The sequence below is a fragment of the Typha angustifolia genome, chromosome 10 (genome assembly GCF_048772165.1).
Source record: "Typha angustifolia cultivar Huaian chromosome 10, ASM4877216v1, whole genome shotgun sequence".
Lineage (NCBI taxonomy): Eukaryota > Viridiplantae > Streptophyta > Magnoliopsida > Poales > Typhaceae > Typha > Typha angustifolia.
The window spans coordinates 11,137,381-11,161,472 of NC_133248.1; the positions used below are offsets into that span (position 1 = coordinate 11,137,381).

The window sequence follows — 24,092 nt, forward strand, 5'->3', positions numbered from 1 at the left end:
ACACTTTATTATATTCGATTTCTTGTTTTACTTGAAATATCTCAATAATATTTTGCGGTTAGTTTTCTTAATGGTCAATTACTATGTAGGTGTAGGTATAATTATAGATATAAAATGACCTTAATACTCTTGAACAACTTTGAATAAGTTTTTTCAGGTAAGGTAAAAATAAAGAGAGAATTATATATTTCAAATCAAATGAAGAGTATTTTAGCTATTTAAATTTTTTATTTTTAAAAGTAACATATAGTCTGTTCGCTGTTGTTAGGGTAGAATTTGCATAGTAATGTTTTTGAGGTATCTAAAGCAAAATATAAGGATTGAATGATAAATATTCATACCGTAAAATATAAGTAATAGTAAAAGTAAAAGGTACGGTGCTTCGGATAAATTTTCCTATCTCGAGTGTTGATCATGAGCATTGTTCTAAATTTTGTTTGAGGAATACCTGCGACCTGCAATTGAAGAGTTTGGACTAGTATTCGAACCGCATTAGCCTATTCCTGGATGCTGCATATAATATTCCTGGAAGGCAAACAGCACCCTGTCCGATTTGCTTAACGAAATGATCATGCTGCGAACTTTTCGATTCATAGCCATACAGTAAAAGTTAGCATAAACAGACGAGCTCTCGCTTCGTTAACCAATTATTTTTATTTTACTTAGCTTACCCAGATATCCTAACTTGATAGTGATCTAGTAACAGGGTGTTCTTTTCACTCTTACACCCCCTCTTTAATTCGTTTCTATCCAGAAAGGGAAGAATATCTAGCAATTAACAAATATTAAACGAAGCAAGGGACACATCTGCAAATCCTTTTGATCTAATGATCATAAATGATAAGAAATCCCACACCCCACATCCCAACATCCCACATCCTACATCTTATTGCAAATTAAGGGGAAAAAAGAGAAAGCAATGAACTGAAATGAAGCTTTATTATACACTTGCAGGTTTTACTAAATCTTCTACTTCAAGCTGATGCTCTTCTTCCTCCAGCACCGGATTCTCTCTGGCAGTTGAAGTAGACGGCCGCGACCGGCGATCCAAGATTGTAGAGCTCGGCGAAATCACGGGTATTGAAATTCTGGCGCCACCCAGGCGCATACACCGTCTGCCGCCCCATCTGCGGGAAAATCACGAAGACGAACCGGTGAATGCCGAGCACCGGACGCGGGCTTTCGTAGCAAACAATCTCTTGTCCTGGATCCAAAATTATTTCTTGAGTCGATAACCACAGCACAATTAAGAATCTTCCTCTATATATATATATATAATACATATAATACATATATATATATATATGTAATCTATATAATGTCTTCCCTTACTGCTTCGCATATATAATATATAAGTTTTAAGGTTCGCCAGCTCTTGAAAAAAGAATAAAGCTTTTAGGATTTTATAACTTTTGAATTCCATAATGTGTACAAGTTAAAGTTATCCTCAAGCTGTACAGTTCTTACCAAAAGATGCTCCAGTCATCGCAGGTATGTCAGTGACCAACCTGCAACGCCAGTATATATATTATATATATATAGAGAGAGAGAGAGAGAGAGAGAGAGAGAGAGACTTCGATTAGTACGTATGAGAATTAAATTAAACATTAACAATAAAACCTTTAACCAGAAAAAAATAAAATAATAATTTTGACTAGATATAAAGCTTATAAACCTGGGGTGCAAAATTTTGATATATAACGGTGGAGCAGTAGATTATAAGCTCCAATAAAACGGGCTACAAGAAGCTGTGAGTGGACCCATCCCCAAGTAGAAGTCTACCGGGAGACGACTACTTTTCATTGATTATGGAAGAACAAAGAGTGCCTGGATTCATCTATTTCTTTCACAACTACTTCCATCAAACATATGGAGGTATTAATTTGCTAAGAAAGATTATTGACAGAAGCATGTTTGGTTGGAGACAGATGAATTGATTACCAGTGCAAGTACTCTCTAAGGGTTGGATCACTTGGACTGGGGGCATCTGGGTCTACCATGATCTGCAAGAAATTAATATATAGTTATAGAAGCCACTCAAGAACTTAGCAAAGATCTCCATGTGTGTATATATACATATATATACATATACATATCAAAAGCATATATGTATATATACGAGCAACAAAAGTGAGAGATGGTTGCATGCTGAGAACTTAAAGAACGGTGATGGGCTTACGAGGGTGTAGAAGTTGTTGAGATCATTGCCTCCAACCTCAATCCTAGGCTGGTCAACCACAGCTGAGGGTTTGAACTCACATCCATTAGTGACCTCCCTTGAATTGTATATTACCCTGAGAGATGCACTCCTAACGAATGGATCCAACACATCCCCAATCACTCTTCCCACAGACAAAGAATCCCTTTGCATGTGTGCACCAGCGGTAAAGAAGAATATACAAGAACCAATGGTAAAACTGGCATAGGGGACAACAATATATAAAGGAGAAGAATGGGTAAGATGAGGTGCTAAAAGTGGAGTCTAGTAAATTAATAGGTGTTTTTTAAATGTTATCACAAGTGAAAAGGATTGACAATTCGACATATATTATTGACCCCTACTCCGCCGACGGAAAACATGTAGATAGAGAAAGAACTGCAGTTTGTGTCTATCATGACCAAAATTTAGTTAAAATCGATGTCACTATAATTCAAACTCAGAAACACTTGTACAACGGAAAGCACTTTAATCTTTATTTGCCTTAAGCCTCGCGAATTTTACTTATATTTTCCTACATAGTTGTAAAACGTTAATAGAATTGTAATACGAATTTATATTTAGTTAAGATGGAAAGAATAAAAATACCTTTATAATAGATAGCATGAAGGTGAATAGGAAAAGAAAACTAACTAACCTGACACAAAGATGATTGTTCATACTTAGTCACTTTTAACAGATGACAATTACTTTAACCATAGAGCAGGAGGATACTTTTGTCATGTTCTCCTAAGAAAAATTGAAATAGAATCTTTGCACATCTGTGTAAGAGAGAGAAAATAAAAAGTGGAAAATGATTAGGCTTAGTGGAGAATAGTTTAATTAATTTTTTACTGAGAATCTATTGTACACAGCTCGAATTAAACTAGCATGTTAATTTTTGTTCATATTAGTAATATAAAAAAATACCGCTCTTCCTGTACATGTTCTTGAAAGAAATTCTATGTGCCCAACCAATTATCGACAGAGGCATAAAAAGTCTGGAGAGGGTTTGTGAGCAGAGAGAGAGAGAGAGAGAGAGAGAGAGAGAGAGAGAGAGAGAGAGAGAGAGAGAGAGAGAGATGCACTTTGGAAGGAGTGAAGTGAAGTGAAGAAGAAGGCGGAAAGAGTGAGCAGTATTCTTCAGCCATGTGAGAGAGGCCCCCCCCTTCAACTTTTTGTTATTTAGCCATAACCAAATGCTTCACATCATCCACTTCCTTTTGTGACGATAGGATGCATCAAAGTAGGAGTGCCATCACCTCACTATCCTCATGTCCTTTCTTTCTCTCAAGTGCTACTTTCCGTCGTCGTCATCCCACCTAACGCTGTCGATCTCTCATTGGCCTCACAAGATTTAGCTTTCCGAAGAAAGGACCAGCCTCCTTCATTAATAACTTCTTTTGCACCAATTTACTATTCTACTGCAGTCCATAAAAATCATTCACGAAAGAGAAAAACTATAGATATGTGTATGTGATGTGTATCTTTGGTGGAAATGTGTGTCAGATCATGGGAGGAGCAAAAGTATCTTTTATCAGGTAGCGAGTTTGGGAAGTCGATTACGCAAACTTCCACTTCGGTACGCGGTGAAAAAGGCAAAAGAGAAACCCCACATGATTGTATCCAGTATTTGGCTATTGCTTCTAAAGCTCACACTCGGCATTAAAAAAAGGAAGAAGACCGTTCTGGATAACTTATTCTCGCTGTCTTCCTCCTGTTCCTGGTCCAACGAAGCGTTCGACGAAATGACCAGAAGAAATTTGCAAGGAAGAATAGCTTGAAAGGCACGTCCAGCCATTCCGGGAAAAGAATATAACTCACGTGCGGGCGGCTCCACCAAGCAAATTAAACTAATAAATGTTTATGCCTATAATTTATGAATTAATCTTAATTAACTATATATATATATATATATATGCTTCATTATGTTATGCTGTCGTCATCGGTCAATTTGTACGTGCTTCGATAGGCAATTATAGGGCGGTGCAATACCTACATTTCCAAGTCAATTTCTTGAGGCATGGAGGGCATTATGGAGATTGAGAATAGATCGACTTGAGAATAATGATTGATGACTATTCATGAATTGACGACCACATTGACTGTTTCCAGAACCTTAGTCCCAAAAGATCAAAATTATGATTCATACCTTGTCCTTCCGGTATTTACATTTTGATCCCCACGTTTTGAAGTTATTCGCAAAAAGGCCATCCTCTGTAAATAGAGATACGCAGGAAAGGTATATAGAACGGAATATTTCGTCAGAGTCATACTTAATTTTCTGGAAATAACTTCTCAAATATATTTTAGAAGAGGATAAAAAAGAAAAGAAAAGAAAAGAAAAGCTAATGAAATATTCTTCTGTTTATATCTTTTTATTCACCACAGTTAATTTAAGACAACATGAAACTCCAAATGTGAATACTGAAAGAGTTTAAAAACAATAAATTTATATATGTAAATGATTCTCTTTGCTAGAAGATATTTGTTTTAAAAAAGTGAGAGTTTACTGATGCTGTTAGAATTTAACCTCCATAACATTCATACAAGATGAGTTTCTTTTAATTACTTTGAGTATTACACCGATGGCTTGTCTAACAAGACAAATTTGGAAGAAGCTTACAATGCAAAGGATGTGTTAGATATTCTTTGGCCCCGACAAAAGAGGATAACATACTTTTATTTTCCACTTCATCGAGAGGTCAAAGTAGAGGACGATAATTTTCTCTTAGGAATCTCTGTAATATGTGTGATTCTAAACGAGTGACAAAAGAATAATTGACCAGTTCATACAACCAGGTTCCTAATACTTCTTTTTGGACATGACGAAGATTCTTAACCTGGGACATGACAAACTGGGAATTTGTTATGCTGCAATGAGAAGTCTCTATTCCCTTCCTTTTTCTTTCATCTAATGCTTCTTTCTCCTTTTTAGTTGGAGGAAAAAATATATTAGATTAGTACTTGAATTAGTCCCCTTTCTGTGGGTAGAAGAAGAGATCTCGTGGTTTCCTACTTTATAAGAAGGATTAGAAACTTATCTGAAATGTTGCAAAACAAACGAAAGCTCCTCTTCTTATAAACATAAAAGTATAAAACTACAAGGAAGGACTAAGTCCTACGTAGTTGTGAACTCCACGAGGGATTTCTTTTATAAATTTATTTTCGGCATTTGCTCGATGGCTGCTGCATGAGCCATACATACATCTAATAGCCGATTCTGCGAGAGGACGAGACCAGTGAAGCTAAAACATTTCTTCCAGAGCCACAGAAGTGGCACTCAGCATCTAAAACTTTTTCCAGTGTTGCACTTCATGTGTCCCTAAGAATATCGGATTGCCTTTCTTTGATTGGCTCTTATTTGCCAATTTTCATCCAAAGAAAAGATTTAGAGGTTCACGGAATCCCTTCAATTGTAGTACTTTATATCAAATAATGCAGATGATTACATATACAGGAAGGCTTGCCAGCCATCAGGGCATTGTATTCTGTACATGTATCATAGGTAGGACTTAGCAAGAGCCACAGATTACAATGAGACACGCATGAGTGAGTAGTTATTTTGGATACATATATCCTTGCTTTTAAATCAAGGAAAGAAATTATTATGGGTACATCCTTCTCCCACCGGAGCCTGACTCCCTTTGACAGTCGAAGTAGATGGCGGCAACTGGAGAGCCGAGGTTGTAGAGCTCCGCGAAGTCCCTGGTGTTGAAGTTCTGGCGCCATCCTGGTGCGTAAACCGTCTGCCGGCCAAGCTGCTGGAACAAAACAAAGACGAAGCGGTGGATTCCCATTGTCGGCCTTGGGCTCTCATAGCACATCACCTCTTGCCCTGTAAGCCAGACACCCAAGAGGAAAAAAAAAAAAAAAAAATCTTGCTAGTAAATGTGGTACACTGATTAATAATAAGTTCATACTACTTTTCTAGAAAAGAGCTTTCTAAAGTTGGGAACTACACATTTTAATTATAATGATCATGAAAACATTTACTGAGGTTTCTATTTTAGCTTATGTTGTGCTTAAAATGGAGTGGCGAATATCACTTGGTATGGTGGTACGGCTTGCTTTCCAATGAAATGATCATAGATTTGAGACTAGGAAAGAGCTTCTTCTATTGCTATACCACACGCCTTCTTTTATTAGAGTTTGAAACTAGATTATCATGAAACTCACCAAATGCTGCTCCTGTGGTTCCAGGGATATCAGTGACCAGCCTGAACAATGAAATAGAGAGGAGTAAACCTCCTTACAGAAGAAAAGCTTTGCAAGTTATATTAGCTAGTGGTACAGAGGAAGAAGAAGAGAACGGTTACCAGTGAAGATACTCCCTAAGATTTGGGTCACTTGGACTTGGAGCATCTGGGTCTACCATCACCTGTAGTGTAAAAGATAATAAACAACAACTTGAGCAAGCGTCCTAAATTCAACAAGAAATTCACAAGACAAAGGAAATTCATGAAAACAGAACTAGGAGACATTGACAAAGTTCCTACGAGGGTGTAAAAGGATCTGAGGTCACTCCCACCAACCTCAACTCTGGGTTGGTGGATCACTTGTGAGGGCTTGAACTCACGCCCATTGGTTACTTCCTTTGAGCCATAAGTCACTTTAAGTGTGGTGGTTCTAGTGAAGGGATCCAACACATCTCCAACAACTCTACCGACCACCAAAGGGTCCCTTTCCCTGTTCATGGTTGTAAATCTAAGGTAGCACTAGTGTTGGCTAGAGCTGACACAACGCACGCAGGTTGGCTACTTGGAGTTTGGTGTCCAATAAGTGCCCCCCTATATATATGTGCCGAGTGTGCCTTTATGATGTGTCATATGTTTCTCCTCTAAATTGCATGGAATCTTTTCAGTTTGTTGCCACATGGATTGTGGTCATCCTTCACCAACTTTACACCTTTAAAAGCAATGTGGGTATCTACTTCTTGCTTTTGATTGGCTTGTGGACTTGGTTAAAACAGACTGACACCTGGAGTCATATCTTTGGCCCAAACTTAAATTCCTTGGATAATTAAGAGTTCTCTACAACTGTTGTTAAGACATTAACACTAAGCTTCTTAACAGTTGTAGAATTCTCTGCCTTCATTATATAGCTATGTTATTTTGCCCATAAGAAGATCAGAGATGCTGGCTAACATGAATAAACCCAGTGACTCCAACCTCTTCCTCCTTATAATAAATACACTTTGTTTGCCTAAATTTGTTCAAGCAAACAGATAACATCACGTATTTGTTTGTTTTCCTCTGTTAGTATTTAATATTCTTCTCCTCAGCACTCTACTATTGCCAGAGGATATCATTGTCTATCTCAGAAACAAAGCACTCTACTGTTGCTATAGGATATAATTCTCTGGCTATGATGGAAAAGGTGAACAAGACTGGAACAATCGATGGTTACCAGAAATTTACTAGAAATCGAGTAGACCTTTGGCTCTGGGTGGTTGAAAAGGTCATCACGAAATTGTGCTGTAACCGGAAGGAGGTCGCTTAGATGACACGCGCTCTGTAATAGGATATTATCTACAAAGAATCACTTCAGCAATGCCATGTGGAAGGTTAGTAGTTGTCAAGGAGCTTCAACGCTTCCATGATTAGTATATCAAATATAACAAAAACAGCCATGATGAATCACATATTCTCATGTGTGCCATTAGATGACCGTGTAGTAAGAATTGTTGGAGAATTGGAACTTACACATACGATGAAACATGATATGTCTTGGGAGCCAAAAGTGAATCTCAGATAAGAGAACTTAGGCCGAAAGTTGAAGCATGAGATCAGGAACTCTCTCCAATTTGACACTTGGCAATTAAAAAACAGAAGTTATTTAAGATTCTGAAAGAACTTCTCTGTTCTGTAACTAATAATTGATGAATAGCAAGGCAATAGAATGGAAGAATTTCTATCGTACAGCTACCTTTATGTGGAGGAATTGTGGTTTTCTTAATCTTTTTTCTTTACATGTAGTCCTGCTTCCTTCCAGAATTTGTTTCCTTCTTTCGGTCAGTGATTCCTCCTAGATATTTTGTGATGCTTCATCATTTGGCAGTCCAATTTGCTGTCCTCATAACAAGATATAGAAACTACAGGTATACTCTTAGCCACCAACATATACTTTTTGACATTACTATGCTGTAATTTTTAGTTTGAAAGCTGTCTACTTTTATAAATTCTGCATGTTTTAGTACACATTATCAAACTGTAATCTTTTAGATTCATCGGTAGAAACATGACTAACATGTCCAGAAAGTACCCAAACATCTGAAGAGTATCCGAGTGTGGCAGTTCATGTTTTTCAGAAGTTGCAAGATGATAATACACTCATTCTTTTTCATTTTATAAATATGAACCCACATTATCGTACCTTATTTGTATTCTAGAAACATACATATAATTTCTGTGTGATCACAATGACTCTAGTACGACAACAATGACAGTGAGAACCTATTACTATTGTCAGGTACTCTGCAAATATAAATAATATGATCTTTCACTGTTTCCTTAAATAATTCAAATCTTTATTTCTGAATGAGTTGATGAAAGTTGAAACATGGGATGGAGACCAATTAGAGCTCTCTCAATACTTCAGTAGGCATTCATCCATTTTTGTCTGCATAAAGCAATCGTCAAATTGACATTTGAAAAGAATTCCTATTGACTAAATTACGAAAGAAAGTTAGTAATTGGATCAAAAGTTTTGAAACATACTATTACTTGTCAAACACTACACAGAACACCATTAATACAAACAAACAAACTGTATAAAACATATATTCTCCAAAAAGAACTGACTGTACATAACATATACATACTATAAGATAAAACTGGGGTAGAAGCATGACTAAAAATGAGTAAAGAAGAAAATAGAGATTTAATCAAACCAGCCGTTTTTCTCTTGGACATGGACATTGCGACCATTTGAAAAGATGACCCCTCAAGTTGTTGGCAGGTCTCTTATTATGTCTGTTCTGGTACACATTTTGCTTGGGATAACATTACCTGGAATCTCTTTCAAAATTAGGCTCGTTTGGGGTAAATGAGACATTTCGGCAAGGCATCCAACTGTCCCGATGATATGGCTATCAACCCTGTTGGAAAACATAAATTAAAAGGAAAATTGTTTAGGATAACCAGTGATGCATCTGTGTTTCAGTAGAGAATGATCAAAGTGAATGTCAGATTATAGTAGGTGCTTATAAATAGAATATCCATGTTCCTTCATTTGAACATGAACATGTGTTCACTGTCAGAGCATCACTAATGCTGCAATCTTACACCGTATGTAATTCCTAGCCGACGTAAGAAACTACTTGTTTGGCATGTTGAGTACCTACAACAATATCGTACTTAGTTTTATTGTCACGATGATAATGTGTGCATACAAGTGCCCAGAAGAAGTAGCTTTCTTGAAGCTGTTTTCACCTCTAATTGCACTCAATCCGATAATGCATAAGCTGGCTAGTTCTTGTTTGCCATCAATGAGGACCATTGCCACACACTCAGGCCACTCTTGTATGGGATCTGTGATATGAGGCACAACCTTCACCGGAGTATAATAATACTAATATGTAAATTTTCTGATTAAAAGTGTACATATATCAACCAATGAGGAAAAATAATGCTGCATATTTGGACAAACTGAACAGTTCTTCCAAATACTCTCCCATTCTCGCATTGTTGATGACAGACTATGCAAAATAGCAAGAAATAGTTAAGGACTTCGCGATAAGAACAGGTTTGTGCTATGATTTTCCAACATGAACAGATAACTTACTATTTTTTTTTTTAATGTTAAGAATAATAGAAAATTTTATTAGCGAGTTCATAGAAAAGTCAATTCTTTCTACAGCTCATATTTCCAAACTCAAAATTCAGTATCTGTTATATTTTCCCAGTTGTAATGTTGCTGTCTGTGCATTAGCTTAACATCTTAAAACCAGACAAAGTTTTCCAGATCCAAGTCCATCTAGGACAAATTTGTTGGGAAAAATACTGAACTGCATGTGCCGAGTACTGGATAAATTTCCAGCCTTAGTCAAAGGATGCAGCAGACCGAGAAGTTAATTGGCAATTGAACATGCAAAAATTTAAGTTCAAGCTACAGAAAAAGAATTTTATGAGAAACCACAGAATTCCAAATGGTTTAAGAGTATAATGGGATAGATCTAAGGGAACTCCCATACCTCACCACCATCTAATACCTCCTCGTGCTCAAGGAGGGACAATTTACTTCCTGCATCAGTATTCAAATGTGGACCTGCCCATGTTCATAGCACAAGCATAGTATTTCAATATACCTACACCCTAGAAAAAATATTGGTGTAATTTACCAAAATACTATAGAAATTTTCACAAATAAGGAAGGTCACCATCCTATTCATTTGATAGGTAACAAAAGGAAAAAAGAGTAAAAGACCTCATTATACAAAATTAAAACATTGCATAAATCGTTAACAGAGAAAAGAACATTTTATATGAACACCATTATTATTATATCCGAACTACGAAATTTTCATGTAAGATTTTCAGATGACCCAAATGGTCCGGTTTAATCGTGCCAAAAGCCAGGAATTGCAGAGAACCTAAATAGTACCATCCTCCTCCAGGATAATGCAACTCAAAAGAGCAAGATGTTTTTCAGAACACTTCCTCCCTTCATCCTATATACACGTCTCCGGCGCGAGCTAGTAACATCTGAAGGAGGATTCAAACAACAAGAAGCCAACCTGGTAGAATAAAGTTCCAATCTTGAAATGCCTGAAGGAATCAAAGTAGAAACCAATTTAGACAGCCTTACATGTCAGAATTCCCAGAAATAAATAAAAGTTGACACTTTCTGAAACCTCTAAAACCAAATAAACCCCAACCAAGATAGGACAAATTCATTCACCGCTCAAACAAGGAAGGAGATTTCAAAAGTCATTGTTAGTAGAGATACCGAAAAGGCCAATTGAATGCTTGGATTAATTAAAGGAAGTAAAGATAAGCTACTGTCTCGTCTTGGAACCAAATAAATGAACCACATAACCATACAAGAAAACCATTTACCACCAAAATATATCAAAAATCAACATAAGGGAGGAAATGACAAGGTGTAAAATATCTCAAACAAGAAGAAGCCCATCATGGTAAAGTAAAGTTCCAATCTTGAAATGCCATCGAACAATAAAAATATCAAACCAAGTTAGATGGGCCTAAATTAAATCTCAGCTACAAAACAAGGAATTACATCTCTTGTAGCCTCTTAAACCCCACTAATGCATACTTCATCTCCTTCCCACCTCCTCCACCCATCTATATACAATCAAATATCATCTACAGATCTACAGACCCAACTCAATCTTCCAAGAAGACCCAAAATATAAGGATTAAGTAAGCTCTCCTCTTTCGCTCTCTATCGAAAGCAATGCCACGAAGGGATTTATTGAAGCGGGGAGGAGGCTGTTAAATACCGTCGTGAGAGAGCCATGGCCATGGCCTTATATTTCCATTCCCTTGTAGGAAATTGCTTGCTTTTCTTATTGGGCAGCGTGTTGGGCAAATTGCCCATGGAAGTGGAAACAAAACCTTCGTCTCTAAATATCACAAAATAGAATAGTAATAAAAAACTATTCAATAGTTGGGAAAAATTCTAATATAGTATTAATAGTGAGAGAATAGTAACAAATAAGTTCTAATCATAGATTAAACATCTTAATACAAGTAATTTCAAGAATGAAAGTAATAAAAACAATAAAAAAAATAGAGATAAGATTTACGTAGTTTAACGATGTGCTATATTCATGGTCGAAGCAATCTTTTTTACTATACAAATCTCTTACTTACAAAGAGTTTAGCAACTCTAATCGCTCTCAATATAATAGTTGCTTACCCTCGTAAATGTTCTTTTAACTATTAAGTCCTAAAAAAATACACTTTAGTATTTATAAACATGTTTAGATTTTAGGGCTTTTTCGCATCGCGTTCAAACGCTTGTGGGGCGTGTTCAAACTTGCCCAATAATAATATAGCAGAACCCAAGTGGCATTCGAACGCAAGAGGGTCCCATTCGAACGCCTGCATCACAACTGCCCTCAAGTTGAGATTTGCGTTCGAATGTAACGGGCCGTTTGAACGACTGTATCAAAGTTGCTCTCGGTTAAAACTCACGTTTGAACGCGGTTGGACCGTTCAAACGTCTGCATCACATAGTTTCTGTCTGAAACCCGGGTTCGAATGCTCCTAGTGCCTGTTCAAATGCATCGGCGTACAAATACTGCTGCATGCTACATACTGAAATTTGCTCAAAATTAAATTTAAACCAATTTTTAACACAGCTAAGTGAGGCAATTCTAATAATAAGTGGCGTGCAAATATCGAGTATGAGATTTTTTTGTCTAGAAAAGAAGAGAAGTGGAGTTAGAGAAAATTGAAAAGCTTTCGGTGCACGCTAAAGCTTCGCTCTTTACAAATTTATACCCTTTTTTTTTATCATAGCAGAGTTTCTCAATAGCAATCTTTGACCAAATAACTCATAACTTTATCTCTGGATGGGGGAGAGAAATGTGTCTGCTTTTAGTTTACTATGACTCTATGAGTTGTCATTTCTCTAAACAAAATAATATACTTTTAGAAAAGATTGTATTTTTAAATTCAAACAAATTAAATAATTTTTCTTTCTTTATCTTTCTATTTATCGTGTTCTAGTTATATAAACTGTTCGTATTCACAAATTATATATGAGCTCATACCAATTGATCCTATTTTTTATTTAAATATTTATCTAAAACTTAAATTTGACTCACCAAATCTATTAAGAAATGCTCTTAATTTATAGAAAATGCTCTCAAATTTCTAGACTCAGCGGAGCGTGTTTTGACATGAGATTGATAACGTTGTCTATGAACTTTTTCTCGTTAAAATAAATTCGTGAAAAATTGAATTATTTATAATATTTAATAATAGAACACATTCTTTATCAAGGGATTATAATTTTTTAAGATGTCATTTTCTAGCGAATTGTTAGTTTTGAGGCTTTAGACAAGGTTATAAAAGATTAAATAAAATTTCTAATGTATTTAAAATAATATTAATTAAAAAGGTTACGATTAATATTTGGCAACATATACACATTTTTTTCTACTAAACCAATAGATCCACTGCTAAATGATGTATTCCATTATCAATTGTTATAATGTTATAATCCATTGCCACTGAAAAAAAGACATACATTTGTTCTGTTCTGTTCATATTTTTATTATCTGAACTACGAACAATATTATTTTAGATATATTAAAATATTTATTTAATCATCTCTAATGTTATGTGCGGAGAATAATGGGCAGCATCATTAGTGTAATTGTACAGGGATGATGTTGTGGGTTTACGTAGTTAATTTGTTCCTAATGAATTCCTTTTTATATAAAGAAATACACTTTGTTTAAAACTAAAGTAAACGAAAAATAAAAAAAGAAGTGGACTACTGGAGTCTATTCCAAGCAAGAGGAGGAGAGCAAGAACGGCGAGCGATGGGATCGCCGTCGTGTCTACGGGCTTCTTCGCCTCTCCTCGTCGGGTTAGGGTTTCTCGTCGCCATTATCGCGCTCCTTTCCCAGCTCTATCTTAGGCGGCCTCTCCCACCGGTTCGTGAATCTTTGACCTCGAATTCCTGCTCCTTTTTTATATATTGGATGTAAAAATGCTTCCTTTGATCGAAAGAACAAATTCATATCCTGATTTTTTAGGGTTTTCTGTTCGGGCATATTACTTTTGGTACTTCTTGATGGTTCCTTTTGGTATTATCAGAGATTGTGGAGTGTTGAAGAGTTGGCTTTGCACAATGGCACGGATGAAAAGCTGCCCATACTGTTAGGGATAGTGGGGTAATCAATTATTTTCGTTCTTTCACATCTAATTCTTAGGCTGCTTTAAGTTGTGGAATATGAGATTGTTTGGTGTACCGATGTGCAGCTCGGTGTTTGATGTTACGAAGGGGAGATCACATTATGGTCCTGGAGGAGGTTACCATCATTTTTCCGGCAGGTTGTTTTCTCTCCTGTTTTTTCCTTTACTTCTGTTCTCCTTTTGTTATATTCAATATAAACTAACTCTGGATGATTCCTTGATCGACACTAGAATATTGTATGATATGTTGTTTCAATATGTCTCATTGTATGTTTATGGATTGATTTATTCTATATTAAAACTTAAAACTTCTGGTGAGAGTGGTGTTACAAACTTAAGGATTCATTGAATTCATTATTTTTTGGAAATTTTAATGCGGTTACCGTTTCTTAGGTGACCCTCTTTTCTTCATCTATGTTTGGCGGAAAATAACCCTCTGTTCTGATGTCCATTTAATATCCTCATGGCTTCTTTCCTTAGTGAACCTAACTCAGATGCTCTCTTGATATAGAAAATGTTGCATTGTCATAGCTTTTCTGGAGTTCTCTCCTGATGAAATGTGCTTGGCTTACTTAAATCCTTGTAGCTATGGTAGACCTTGATGACCAAAAGTTCAGAATTTTTCTACCAAATGCAGCAAATATAGACCTTATGTTTCTTTACCTTTTGTGTTAGATTACTGCTCAATTCATGAATTCATGTTAGATTACCACTTAGTATTTTTTAATTTAGGTTCTTATTCAGTAATGTTGGATCCAGTTTGATTTTATTATAAATTCTTCCCACTGTTTAATTCATTATTTAGGTGAAATTCAGGTCTCAAATATATTTCCAGCAAAGTATTGGTTTAACATCAGCCTATTAACCAGTTCTTTCTGTTAATTTATCCTTCTTCTAGGGCTTTTCTGACATTATATTTTGCCAAGTAATAAGGCAGGTTGCGTTCAATAGAATGTTTGTTGGCCTGTAAAAGGAAATAATAAAGGTAATACTTATTTAATAGTTTCTGCTGGTTTAAAGTAGGGAAGATCAAGAAAATTATATGTTAGCTTCTAATTCTTTTGCTTGGTAGGAATGAAAAATTATGTTGGTACATAAAATGATGAAGAATGGGATTAAATGGTTTAGGCTTCATTGTATATGGTTATTGTTTGGTTGAAAAGCTTAAAATGCAGCTTGAGTTGTTTCTGACTTAGGTCATGTTTTTTGATCCAGTTTGTGTCATAGGCTGGTCCATACTGCACAAGTTTAAATATCTCAGGTTGCTAGGTAAGCTCAAGCTTGTACCAATAAGCTGATTTTTGTGAGATTGATTCAGTTGGAACATGGGCATGTCATTCCTAATGAGAACTTTGGCAACCCAAAAACCGAAACACTTAAATTCTGTGCTTTAAAGACACATGGTTTATTTGATATGTCGATATGGAAAGAGATAAGTTATTAAATCTTATTTATCTGTTTGATAAGCAAAAAATCTTCACTGTTGAGAACTTACGTTGTGCTAAATTTTGAGTTTATTTTGTGAAACCTAATAACCTGTTGAGATTTGGAATTTATTTGTTTCTTTGCTTACATATACTATTGCTTGGTATTCTCACTAACTTTATAAATGGTTGCATGGATATTAGAGATGCATCACGAGCATTTATTTCGGGAAACTTTTCAGGTAATCATCTAAAGATAATTATTACTGCTTGGAAAATGCATTAGTATACAAATTGGAATTAGACACAATTTTCAAAATTCATACTGAAATCATGAAATTTTGGCACATTTTTCAAAATTCATACTGAAATCATGAAATTTTGGTATCCTTCATGTGCATCAATGCTAACTTGTCCTTACCTTGCAGGCAATGGATTGACTGATTCGTTGCATGGTTTATCTAGTACAGAGGTAGTAGAGTATCAGGCCTTTACTCAGTTCTTGGTTTTATTTTAGTTTAGCTTTAGATTGGTACGTAATATCTTGCTATCTTATGCAAGAGGAGGTAATTGTAACTGCAGTTCAGTTATTTTCTGTTCTGGGGTTCTCATGTTATCTTCTTCTGATAGTTTTCTGTAAATGTTTGCTTGTTTTCTTTAATTTTTTCTTTTCAGGACTTCTGTTGCTTACTTGTATATTATTTACAGTCAAAAAAGCTTTATGAGCTTTCATTAAAGACTGCCTTTTTTCAGGTAAATAGTGTTGTTGATTGGAGGAAATTCTACAGGGAAAGATACAGGTAAGGTTCTTAGACCAACTATTTTCGGATTATTATGTTTTTGTCTTTTCTCCATTTGGATGAGAGAGTGAAGCCGCACTCATCAGAAATTGAACAGTGGGGCAACAGCAATTTAAGAGATCATGTTAGGAGAAATTCATGGAATGACAATCAAAGAACTATTCCTTATTATTTGGCCCGCAGATATGTTGGAAAGCTTGTTGGTCGGTACTATGATACGGAAGGAAATCCAACAAAATACTTAAAAGGTATCGAAGCAAAGGCTAAACGAGGAGCTCAACTTCTTGAAAAACAGAAAATCGAAGAGGCTAAAATTCCTAGCTGCAATTCAAAATGGAGTCAGCAAGAGGGAGGAGAGGTATGTTTCTGGATCCTTGTCAACTTTAAATAGTTCATTGATACATATGGAAGAAAAATGTGTACACTTCTGCCATGGCATGCCGACAATCCTCGTTTATTTGCCTGAGACAAACGCATGGTGGAACATATAGACTCCACCAGGCTACTTGTAAAACAGCATCTCTGACATCTCATTTGAATATTTTACTGTGAGTCCTCTGATCTCATGTTAATTGAAGGTGATGCAACATTAGCTATCCCAAAATATGAACCAATATTACTTTGCCCAAGTGTGGTGTGCAATTAGGATGTAGGTTTCTTGTTCAATTAGTTGGAACTTGGAAATGAATGATTGAAGATATCCTATCCATTTATTCTATTATGTAACATGATGCTGAAAATAGTCTATGCGCGGTGTCCTTTTTGCTGTCATTTTGTGTAGGTAAAATTTTCTATTCTTACAGCAATAATTTCTTCAAGTGCAAAAGTTGCTTATACATAACGTGCCACTTTTGCTTGCTTCTGTCTTGTCTATAGAGTTTCTCAAACTAGCAGGCAAGCAATTTTCGTGTTTAATCCTATCAAGTTTTCATGTTTTCTTAAATGGATACAATTTTACCAGGTCTGGTGCGACACAGGCTATCCAAGGTTAGTGAAGCGACCTGTTGATATAGCCCTGACTGGAAAGATTAGTCAACGCTGTGCCTGTTTCAAGGAAGAGGAGCTTGGCCAACCAGGTTTGGAGGTATACAAGGGGTGTGATTACTTGTCCAAATCTTGCTCAGTTTAGATGGAGACGTACCTTTTGTTGAATTGTTGTCCTTTATCTGTAAGTATTATTGTTATCTCGACTAACTAGTTTATTATTATAGTTTTAGCTTCAAGTTCGGTACATGTATGCGAGAAGGCATTGTGAAATGTCCAAATTGATGTTCAGAATTTTTGAGTATTCTTCTTACTCCAATACTTCATTCCATTGATATGTTTAGAAGAACGCATTTTGTATTTCAAATATTTAAGATCTGAAAACCTTCTTGGTGAAAACTCCCTCCTTTTATTTTTGCCTTTATTTTATTGTGAGTAGGTGAAACTACCCTATTGGTGGAGTATAAACTCGTTCTTACGCCATTAGAGGATACCTATATCAGCAAAGAAGAAGACGAAGGATGACAAAAGAGACAAATTAGGGAAACTTAATTGCTTCGAGATGGAGATGATTTGAGTCGGCTTAGTATAACTCATAACTCATAACGCCAGAAAATAGTAGCTTGTGAAATGAACTGGAGACTCGGCTAATCTCTTTTATAATAAATCTTACACCTCATGAGCAGAGTTACAAACATGAATTGATAAAAAAAAATCTCTTGTTAGGACCTTAAGAAATGCTAATGGCCCAAACAATTTATCTACATAACATTTTAGTCTCTTGAATCTCTTAAAGGTAGATAGCATACGTCTACTGAAACAAATGAACCATGCAATTGCCTTACTGCAAGAACCTCTGCACTGAGGAGCCCATGTTCGTGAGCTGAGATTGTGGCTTGAGCTTACCCTGGAAGAGCTGATCCAAGTTCTGGTGAGATGCGAGGAGCTTGTCGAGGATCGACCAATCTCCGGCGAGCCTCTCGTGTCCACCTGACGCTTTTATCGGAGCGTGGAAGCAGGCGGCATTCGTGGAGACTGAAGGCATGAAATGAGGACGGGAGGAATATTCGGAGCTCAGGTGACGAGGGAGATTCGCCGACGTATCGCAGGAGAAGTCAGTTGGGATCTGGAAGATATGTTTCTGCTCCATTGGAGAGGAACCAGTCGTTAACAAAGAATTCAGTTCGTCGTCGTCGTGGAGCATTGCTTCGGGAGGAATGCTCCTCTGGTAGTTCTTCTTCTTGAAGACCCTACAGACGACCCATCCATCTTCCTACACGGTAAACACGAAACAATACCTTAAGAATTTCTATCATTACCTTTTCATTATTTAGTCACAGCTATTTTTCCATTTTTCTACTTCATCTGCTGATAACTAATTTAGATGTATCGTTGATCTCCTAAGGATATACCTACTAAGACTATAACTTGTTGTGATTTGTGATCGACTAAATTTTTGTGGTAATGCTGCAGATCTTGTCAGAAATTAAAGTAACCTTATATCCTTCTGTTAGTGATCTATGAACAAGAAGGTTAAGGGTCTCTTCTGTGCCAATATTCTTGGAAAGAATAATGGCCACTGCCTCTTTAGCTACATAAGTTGCAAGAAGACCTACATGTCTAAGGGTCCTTAGTGATCTACGATTTCTTCTTTAGGGTCTGGCATGCAACCATGGTACCTGAACCTCGGAGCTTTCATCGTCCAGACGGTACTCGTGCATGATCCAGTCAGTCTTCTGGCCATGAGGGGCTCTCCCAGTGTAGAAGACTAGGGTTTTTCGCATGCCGATTCTCTTCGAGTTGCTGAGGTTGATCTCCTTGTCCCTCCCGGTGGCTTTCCAGAAACCGGCGGTCGTCGCACGGTTGGTTCGCGATCCGGTGGGGTACTTCTTGTCCTTGTGGCTGAAGAAGTACCACTCATCTTGAGCGCCAGATCCAATTCTGCACTTGTCTGCAAAGGCACCACAGTAATGTAGGTCCATGAACATTGAACACCAAAAAGATCAAATGAAATAACCAATGGCTATTATATATCTAACCTTTGAGATCCCATGGTTCGAGCTTGTTAAGATCAATGTCTCTTATGAAATCAAGATCAATAGCTTCAAAGGCCACCTTCTTTCTCAGATAATAGTAGAGTAGCTCCTCATCTGTAGGGTGAAAACGGAAGCCAGGAGGCACCATCACTGTCCCACTGTTTGCAAGCATGCTTGCTGAGATCTAAGAAGTAGATGACCATGCATGGAAGCCAAAAAACTGATCAATAGAAGTGCAAGTAACTGAACTTCCAAACTCCAATCACATTGCAGTGTAAAACTCTACGTAATTACAAAGAGCTTAAAGAGAAGAATAATAACACACAGACCTTGGAACTAGAAATGGAGCAGCAGCAACAAAAGACAACCAAGAAAGCCAAGAGGCAAAGGACGCTGCAGCTGCTTGATGTATAAGAAGATGCACGGAATTTAAGTGAGGGGAGGTAAGCCTAGCTAGCTAGGTAATTAATTAACATTAATAATAAGATAATCTTACAGCCAGTAGGAAAACCTAATGAAATAAAATAACAAGAGGAGATACAAGGAGATAGCTATGATTAATGCTATATTTGTTCTTAGTTAGGTATATATATATATATTCAGATTGCAGTCAGAATGCAATGGTTTGGACTATTTTGGAGAGCCTAATGAGAAGGAAGGGGGGTTGTCTGTTGACTAGGGGACCTGCCTGGATATCGCCTTATAAGAGGTAAGGAGTAAGCAGATGTCTAAAACCGTCAAGGAAAAAGAAGATTTAATCATATAATGTAATAAAGTTAGAAGGAAAAAAGAAGAAGAAGAAGAAGAAGAAGACTTTATCTTACTTTAGAAAATTCAAATGTATTATTACTAAGCATGTTTGTCAAATGACCATTTCGACCTCCATGTGTCTACCTTCTCTTTCCTCTTGTATTACTCGTTAAAAAAATTCGAGGGTATTTTTGTCATTCCAGAAAACACAGAAACTGAGGAGGATATAATATTAGATTAGAATCCAATGAAGGTGAAGCGAGGTGGGCCTACAAAGAAAGGCAAGCCCCTCAAAGTCCGTTGGAAGGACGGCGGTTTGCACGTGCAATTACTCCTCGAGTTCGAGGATTCCTCGATGAACTTAAAATTAAGTTAAAGGCTTTCATTGCTGAGCACTTCTAACGCTATCCTCCCTTCTCTCTGGTCGCAATCAATATGGTCAAACAAAGAATAATTCTTAAGAGATGTCCATCCGATCATTTTTTTTTCTTTCTATTTTTATTAAATTAAAGACTAATATATAGATTGGAACTTAATTCACGGAGTGGAAAGAAGAGTTAGTTGGGTGATAGTTACACAAATTCTACATTTGACTAGACAAGTGTAGGATTGTCTTAAGTAAACCTATGCCGATCGCGATTTGGTAGTTAAAAAAACACAGGCTTACGATTTCTAATAGTGAAAGATATAGAAAATATTGATATTGCACATATAATAATGCTGTAAGTCGACAATAACAATAGCAAACATCAATGAGGATAATATCGATAAAGATGATAATAAGAACAGTGGTTGTGATAGTAGTAGCAATGACAATGTTGATCCGAAAGGAAAGAAAAAAACAATAAAGAAGAGAAAAGAGGAGGATGCTATCAACGAAGATGACAAAACTTCATTGGATACCATTTCACTATTGAAATTAAATATTTTAGATATTTTGTAATACATTATTAAATGCTGTAGATAAGGGTTTAAAGAGACCGTCATTCCTTCGTTGGGCAATCCATATGTTATATTATTTAATTTTAGTAAATTTTATATATAAACATTTAAAGAGACTATAAAAGATCCTAGCACTACTTTACGAGCACAAATTGCACTAAACCCATTTCTAAGAAAGAGTTGGCCGACTAATTCAATTAATCATAAATGATTAGCTTCATTATGCAATATATACTCTTACATACTCTTTAAATTATAAAAATAAAAATGAAATAAAAAAAAGTTAGTTGATTGTTATGTTGTGAGTTGAGTGCATTAGTCATAGTTGGGAGTAATCGACTCAAATAACTTGTTAAGGTTGTCCCAATTTAAGGGTTTTGTCCCTTGGATTCCAGGATAGTGGTAGTAGTCACTTCCATTCTTCTCCCATTCTTCTCCCCCTCTATCCCTAGAGTTCCTAACGTGTCCTGTCCTATTAGAACCACCACCCTTGTTCTTTGTTCATGTACTGTCTCATGTTTAGATAAAGAGGTCAAAGTTCTGGTTTACTTGTACTCATGTACTATCTTAAATAAACTGAGTAAGATATTATATATATATATCTTGCAGTCAATGGTCAAGACTCAAGAGTCACAATCTAGTTATTGTGGGCCAATCTAGAACACTTGGTAATGCGAACTAAATGTTGAAATTTGAATGTCTTTTTAGAGTGTAAATGAAGCTAAAATAGTGGTCTTCACTATAAAAAGACTCCTAAGATTTTTCTCCAGAGAATCCCGATAGTGTGATATGTCCTTGGAGATCAAGGGTTTAGTTTGGTCGTTGAGGAAAGTTATTCAAGCATAAGTTCAAAGATCTCGTTCGGTTAGTGAGTAAATAAATTTATTTAAGAATAAGTTTATTAACCTTTATATATATGTAAAAATGTTGGTTATTTTCTATGACAGCATTAAAATGTTTTCAAAATATCATGAAATATACTTCATATAATAGTGATTAAATATTCATTTGATTAAAATATCATGAAATATACATCATATTCCTAGTGGTACCCAATGGCTGGACTAGTTCTAGCCCATTTAATAAATAAGCTCAAAATTAAAAGAAAAAGGCTCAGTTTCAGTTTGAAACATAATATCTACAACTACCGTTAATTTACATCTTTACAATCCACAAAACATCATAAAAACAGCGAGAAAATTATATCATCTCACAGCCATCACAATCAAACCATCAGAAATTAATAATATAAATATTCAGCATTAGTCATCCACTACAATAGGCTCTTTATTTAAATGCATAGTTGGTTCTTCTTAGTAATCTAATAAGTGGAAATTATAATATAAGTTGATGGTTATGCTATACTGTTTGCTAGGTATGTTTTAGCTCATGCAAACTTTGAACAGTCAAAGAATGAGCTATCTCAACTTTAGAGTTTAGACCACATGTTAATTGTCTCTAGGTTTCTTGTAGACAAGTCAGAATAGTATATTACTTTCAGCTCAAGTAAATTACAAATTAATTTGACACGATATAGTAAGAAAGAAAATTCCTAAGACATGCATCTGATCCTACAAAAACATAGAAAATAATTAATCGAAAGTAAATGTTAATATAGTTTATGTAAAGATTTATTTTAGAGAGATCTTAGCTCGGACAACGACTGTCACTGGCCGCAATGAAAAGTCTTAAAAAAATATTGGATCTCTCTAGTCTTTATAACAGACAAAACGTTATCCATCTTCTGGATGAACTGTGCTAGTTAATCAAACAAATATTTCACATAAACAAGGGCCCATTACTGCAAATAACGTTTATTTTCCATGGAAATTTCCACATTCCTGGGTACCAAATGTTGTCGAGGTCCACATACAGTAGAACTTTTAAGGCTTTGGCAATCCAATTTGACGATTCAAATGTGGTGGCATCAGCTCTTGGCCACTTATATAACCCATTTGCTCTTTATTATAGTAAAGTATCATAATCTCACAGTCAAAGATCTCTTCATGGTCAAAAGGAGTAGATCTACCAGTAGTTGTTGATGATCCCTTCATAGTCATACATTAGTCAATAGTCATATAGTTGGTAGGGGGTTGGAGTGAATAGTATCCTGTGTCATACAGTGCAAGGGAGATGGAATATATTCAACTGAGTTGGAGATTTTCAAGTAAAAGAGAGCAAAACTTCAAACAAACAAAAATGTCATCCTACTACTAGAATAGTATAGAAGCTCATAATTTTCAGAGGGTTGGATCGTATATTAATTTCTTCTATCGTAATATTCAAAAGAATGTCTACTCTAGAGTTCTAGAGACAAGTAATTCCTTGCATGTTTACGTGAAACAACCAACATAATGATCGATATTGGAAGACCAGAAAAGGTAGAAAGTTTAGACAATAATTAGTACAAAATTATAAAGAACATCACCCTCTAATTATAGTCCCGCTTTTATAACACCAGACAATAAGAATCTATTTGAGGAGCTGAAGAAATCTAGTCACAGATAGCGTTATATATCGGCAACAAATTACTGCATAACCAGAACTATTCCGATTGACCAATAGATTCTTTGTGGAAGAATACCTTCCCATATAATTCAGCTCGTTCCACAACTACCAGTCTACCCACATGAACTTGAATGAGCAAGAAGAGAACATTACAGTCGTCTCACGTTGTCTCTTAAGACATGAAAGTTCTAAAACCTAGGTACACGTGGCATAATGAATTAACCTCTTAACCAATACTATTATGTTGTCCGTAGCTATATATTTGCTAATAACATATGTTCTTAACTAATATGTATATATACCTATATGTTCTTAATTAATTTGGTGGCTTAGCTTGGACCACGTCGAGAGTGACACAATAACATAAGAAGGCCAAGTAGGACTGAGCAATATATTATCCAAGTTTGAAGCAATCTCTATCCATGGCTTTAGAAATCACCTTCATGGAATGAGACTATTCTTAGTCATTCCTTCCAGGCTGCGACCGTTCAAGCTTATAAGTCCTCCCTTAGTCTCAAGGAGCCTCAGATATATGTCTATACCTATCGTGAAACAAT

General features: G+C 36.0%; 4 protein-coding genes across 5 annotated transcripts; 1 reads left to right on the top strand and 3 right to left on the bottom strand.

Moving 5' to 3' along the window:
- Nucleotides 1-806: 806 nt before the first annotated feature.
- On the bottom strand, nucleotides 807-2,893 carry LOC140768677 (protein VERNALIZATION 3-like). Its single transcript, XM_073109038.1, has 5 exons — nucleotides 2,856-2,893; nucleotides 2,180-2,417; nucleotides 1,942-2,003; nucleotides 1,468-1,508; nucleotides 807-1,204 (listed from the first exon to the last, which is right to left on the bottom strand). The coding sequence occupies exons 1-5, from the start codon at nucleotides 2,876-2,878 to the stop codon at nucleotides 975-977; spliced, it is 594 nt and encodes a 197-aa protein (XP_072965139.1). The 5' UTR covers nucleotides 2,879-2,893; the 3' UTR covers nucleotides 807-974.
- A 2,707-nt stretch (nucleotides 2,894-5,600) lies between these two features.
- LOC140767986 (protein VERNALIZATION 3) lies at nucleotides 5,601-7,001 on the bottom strand. 2 transcript variants are annotated; one of them, XM_073108056.1, is made up of 4 exons: nucleotides 6,733-7,001; nucleotides 6,517-6,578; nucleotides 6,377-6,417; nucleotides 5,601-6,035 (listed from the first exon to the last, which is right to left on the bottom strand). In XM_073108056.1, the coding sequence occupies exons 1-4, from the start codon at nucleotides 6,892-6,894 to the stop codon at nucleotides 5,806-5,808; spliced, it is 495 nt and encodes a 164-aa protein (XP_072964157.1). In that variant the 5' UTR covers nucleotides 6,895-7,001; the 3' UTR covers nucleotides 5,601-5,805. The 2 variants fall into 2 exon arrangements, with proteins under 2 accessions (XP_072964157.1, XP_072964156.1); XM_073108055.1 differs by having other exon boundaries at nucleotides 6,697-6,999.
- A 6,649-nt stretch (nucleotides 7,002-13,650) lies between these two features.
- On the top strand, nucleotides 13,651-17,610 carry LOC140769019 (membrane-associated progesterone-binding protein 4). The gene is made up of 8 exons (XM_073109528.1): nucleotides 13,651-13,829; nucleotides 13,993-14,069; nucleotides 14,158-14,229; nucleotides 15,720-15,757; nucleotides 15,944-15,987; nucleotides 16,269-16,315; nucleotides 16,499-16,673; nucleotides 17,277-17,610. The coding sequence occupies exons 1-8, from the start codon at nucleotides 13,716-13,718 to the stop codon at nucleotides 17,442-17,444; spliced, it is 735 nt and encodes a 244-aa protein (XP_072965629.1). The 5' UTR covers nucleotides 13,651-13,715; the 3' UTR covers nucleotides 17,445-17,610.
- A 143-nt stretch (nucleotides 17,611-17,753) lies between these two features.
- LOC140769018 (NAC domain-containing protein 76-like) lies at nucleotides 17,754-19,832 on the bottom strand. Its single transcript, XM_073109527.1, has 4 exons — nucleotides 19,665-19,832; nucleotides 19,339-19,519; nucleotides 18,979-19,250; nucleotides 17,754-18,572 (listed from the first exon to the last, which is right to left on the bottom strand). The coding sequence occupies exons 2-4, from the start codon at nucleotides 19,505-19,507 to the stop codon at nucleotides 18,141-18,143; spliced, it is 873 nt and encodes a 290-aa protein (XP_072965628.1). The 5' UTR covers nucleotides 19,508-19,519; nucleotides 19,665-19,832; the 3' UTR covers nucleotides 17,754-18,140.
- Between the last annotated feature and the right edge of the window lie 4,260 nt (nucleotides 19,833-24,092).

Bases quoted from the DNA above. Each gene is read 5' to 3' on its own strand.
- LOC140768677 (XM_073109038.1), bottom strand. From the start codon at position 2,878: ATGAACAATCATCTTTGTGTCAG. The intron at 1,509-1,941 runs GTAATCAATTCA...CTGGCGTTGCAG, and splicing joins CTTAGAGAGTACTTGCACTG to GTTGGTCACTGACATACCTG. The intron at 1,205-1,467 runs GTAAGAACTGTA...TTTTGGATCCAG, and splicing joins GATGACTGGAGCATCTTTTG to GACAAGAGATTGTTTGCTAC.
- LOC140767986 (XM_073108055.1), bottom strand. From the start codon at position 6,894: ATGAACAGGGAAAGGGACCCTTTGGTGGTCGGTAGAGTTGTTGGAGAT. The intron at 6,579-6,696 runs GTAGGAACTTTG...TTTACACTACAG, and splicing joins TCAGATCCTTTTACACCCTC to GTGATGGTAGACCCAGATGC. The intron at 6,036-6,376 runs GTGAGTTTCATG...TCTGGCTTACAG, and splicing joins AACCACAGGAGCAGCATTTG to GGCAAGAGGTGATGTGCTAT.
- LOC140769019 (XM_073109528.1), top strand. From the start codon at position 13,716: ATGGGATCGCCGTCGTGTCTACGGGCTTCTTCGCCTCTCCTCGTCGGG. The intron at 15,758-15,943 runs GTAATCATCTAA...CTTACCTTGCAG, and splicing joins TATTTCGGGAAACTTTTCAG to GCAATGGATTGACTGATTCG. The intron at 16,316-16,498 runs GTAAGGTTCTTA...TTTGGCCCGCAG, and splicing joins TTCTACAGGGAAAGATACAG to ATATGTTGGAAAGCTTGTTG.
- LOC140769018 (XM_073109527.1), bottom strand. From the start codon at position 19,507: ATGCTTGCAAACAGTGGGACAGTGATGGTGCCTCCTGGCTTCCGTTTT. The intron at 19,251-19,338 runs GTTAGATATATA...GTGCCTTTGCAG, and splicing joins CGAACCATGGGATCTCAAAG to ACAAGTGCAGAATTGGATCT. The intron at 18,573-18,978 runs GTACCATGGTTG...TTTACCGTGTAG, and splicing joins ATGAAAGCTCCGAGGTTCAG to GAAGATGGATGGGTCGTCTG.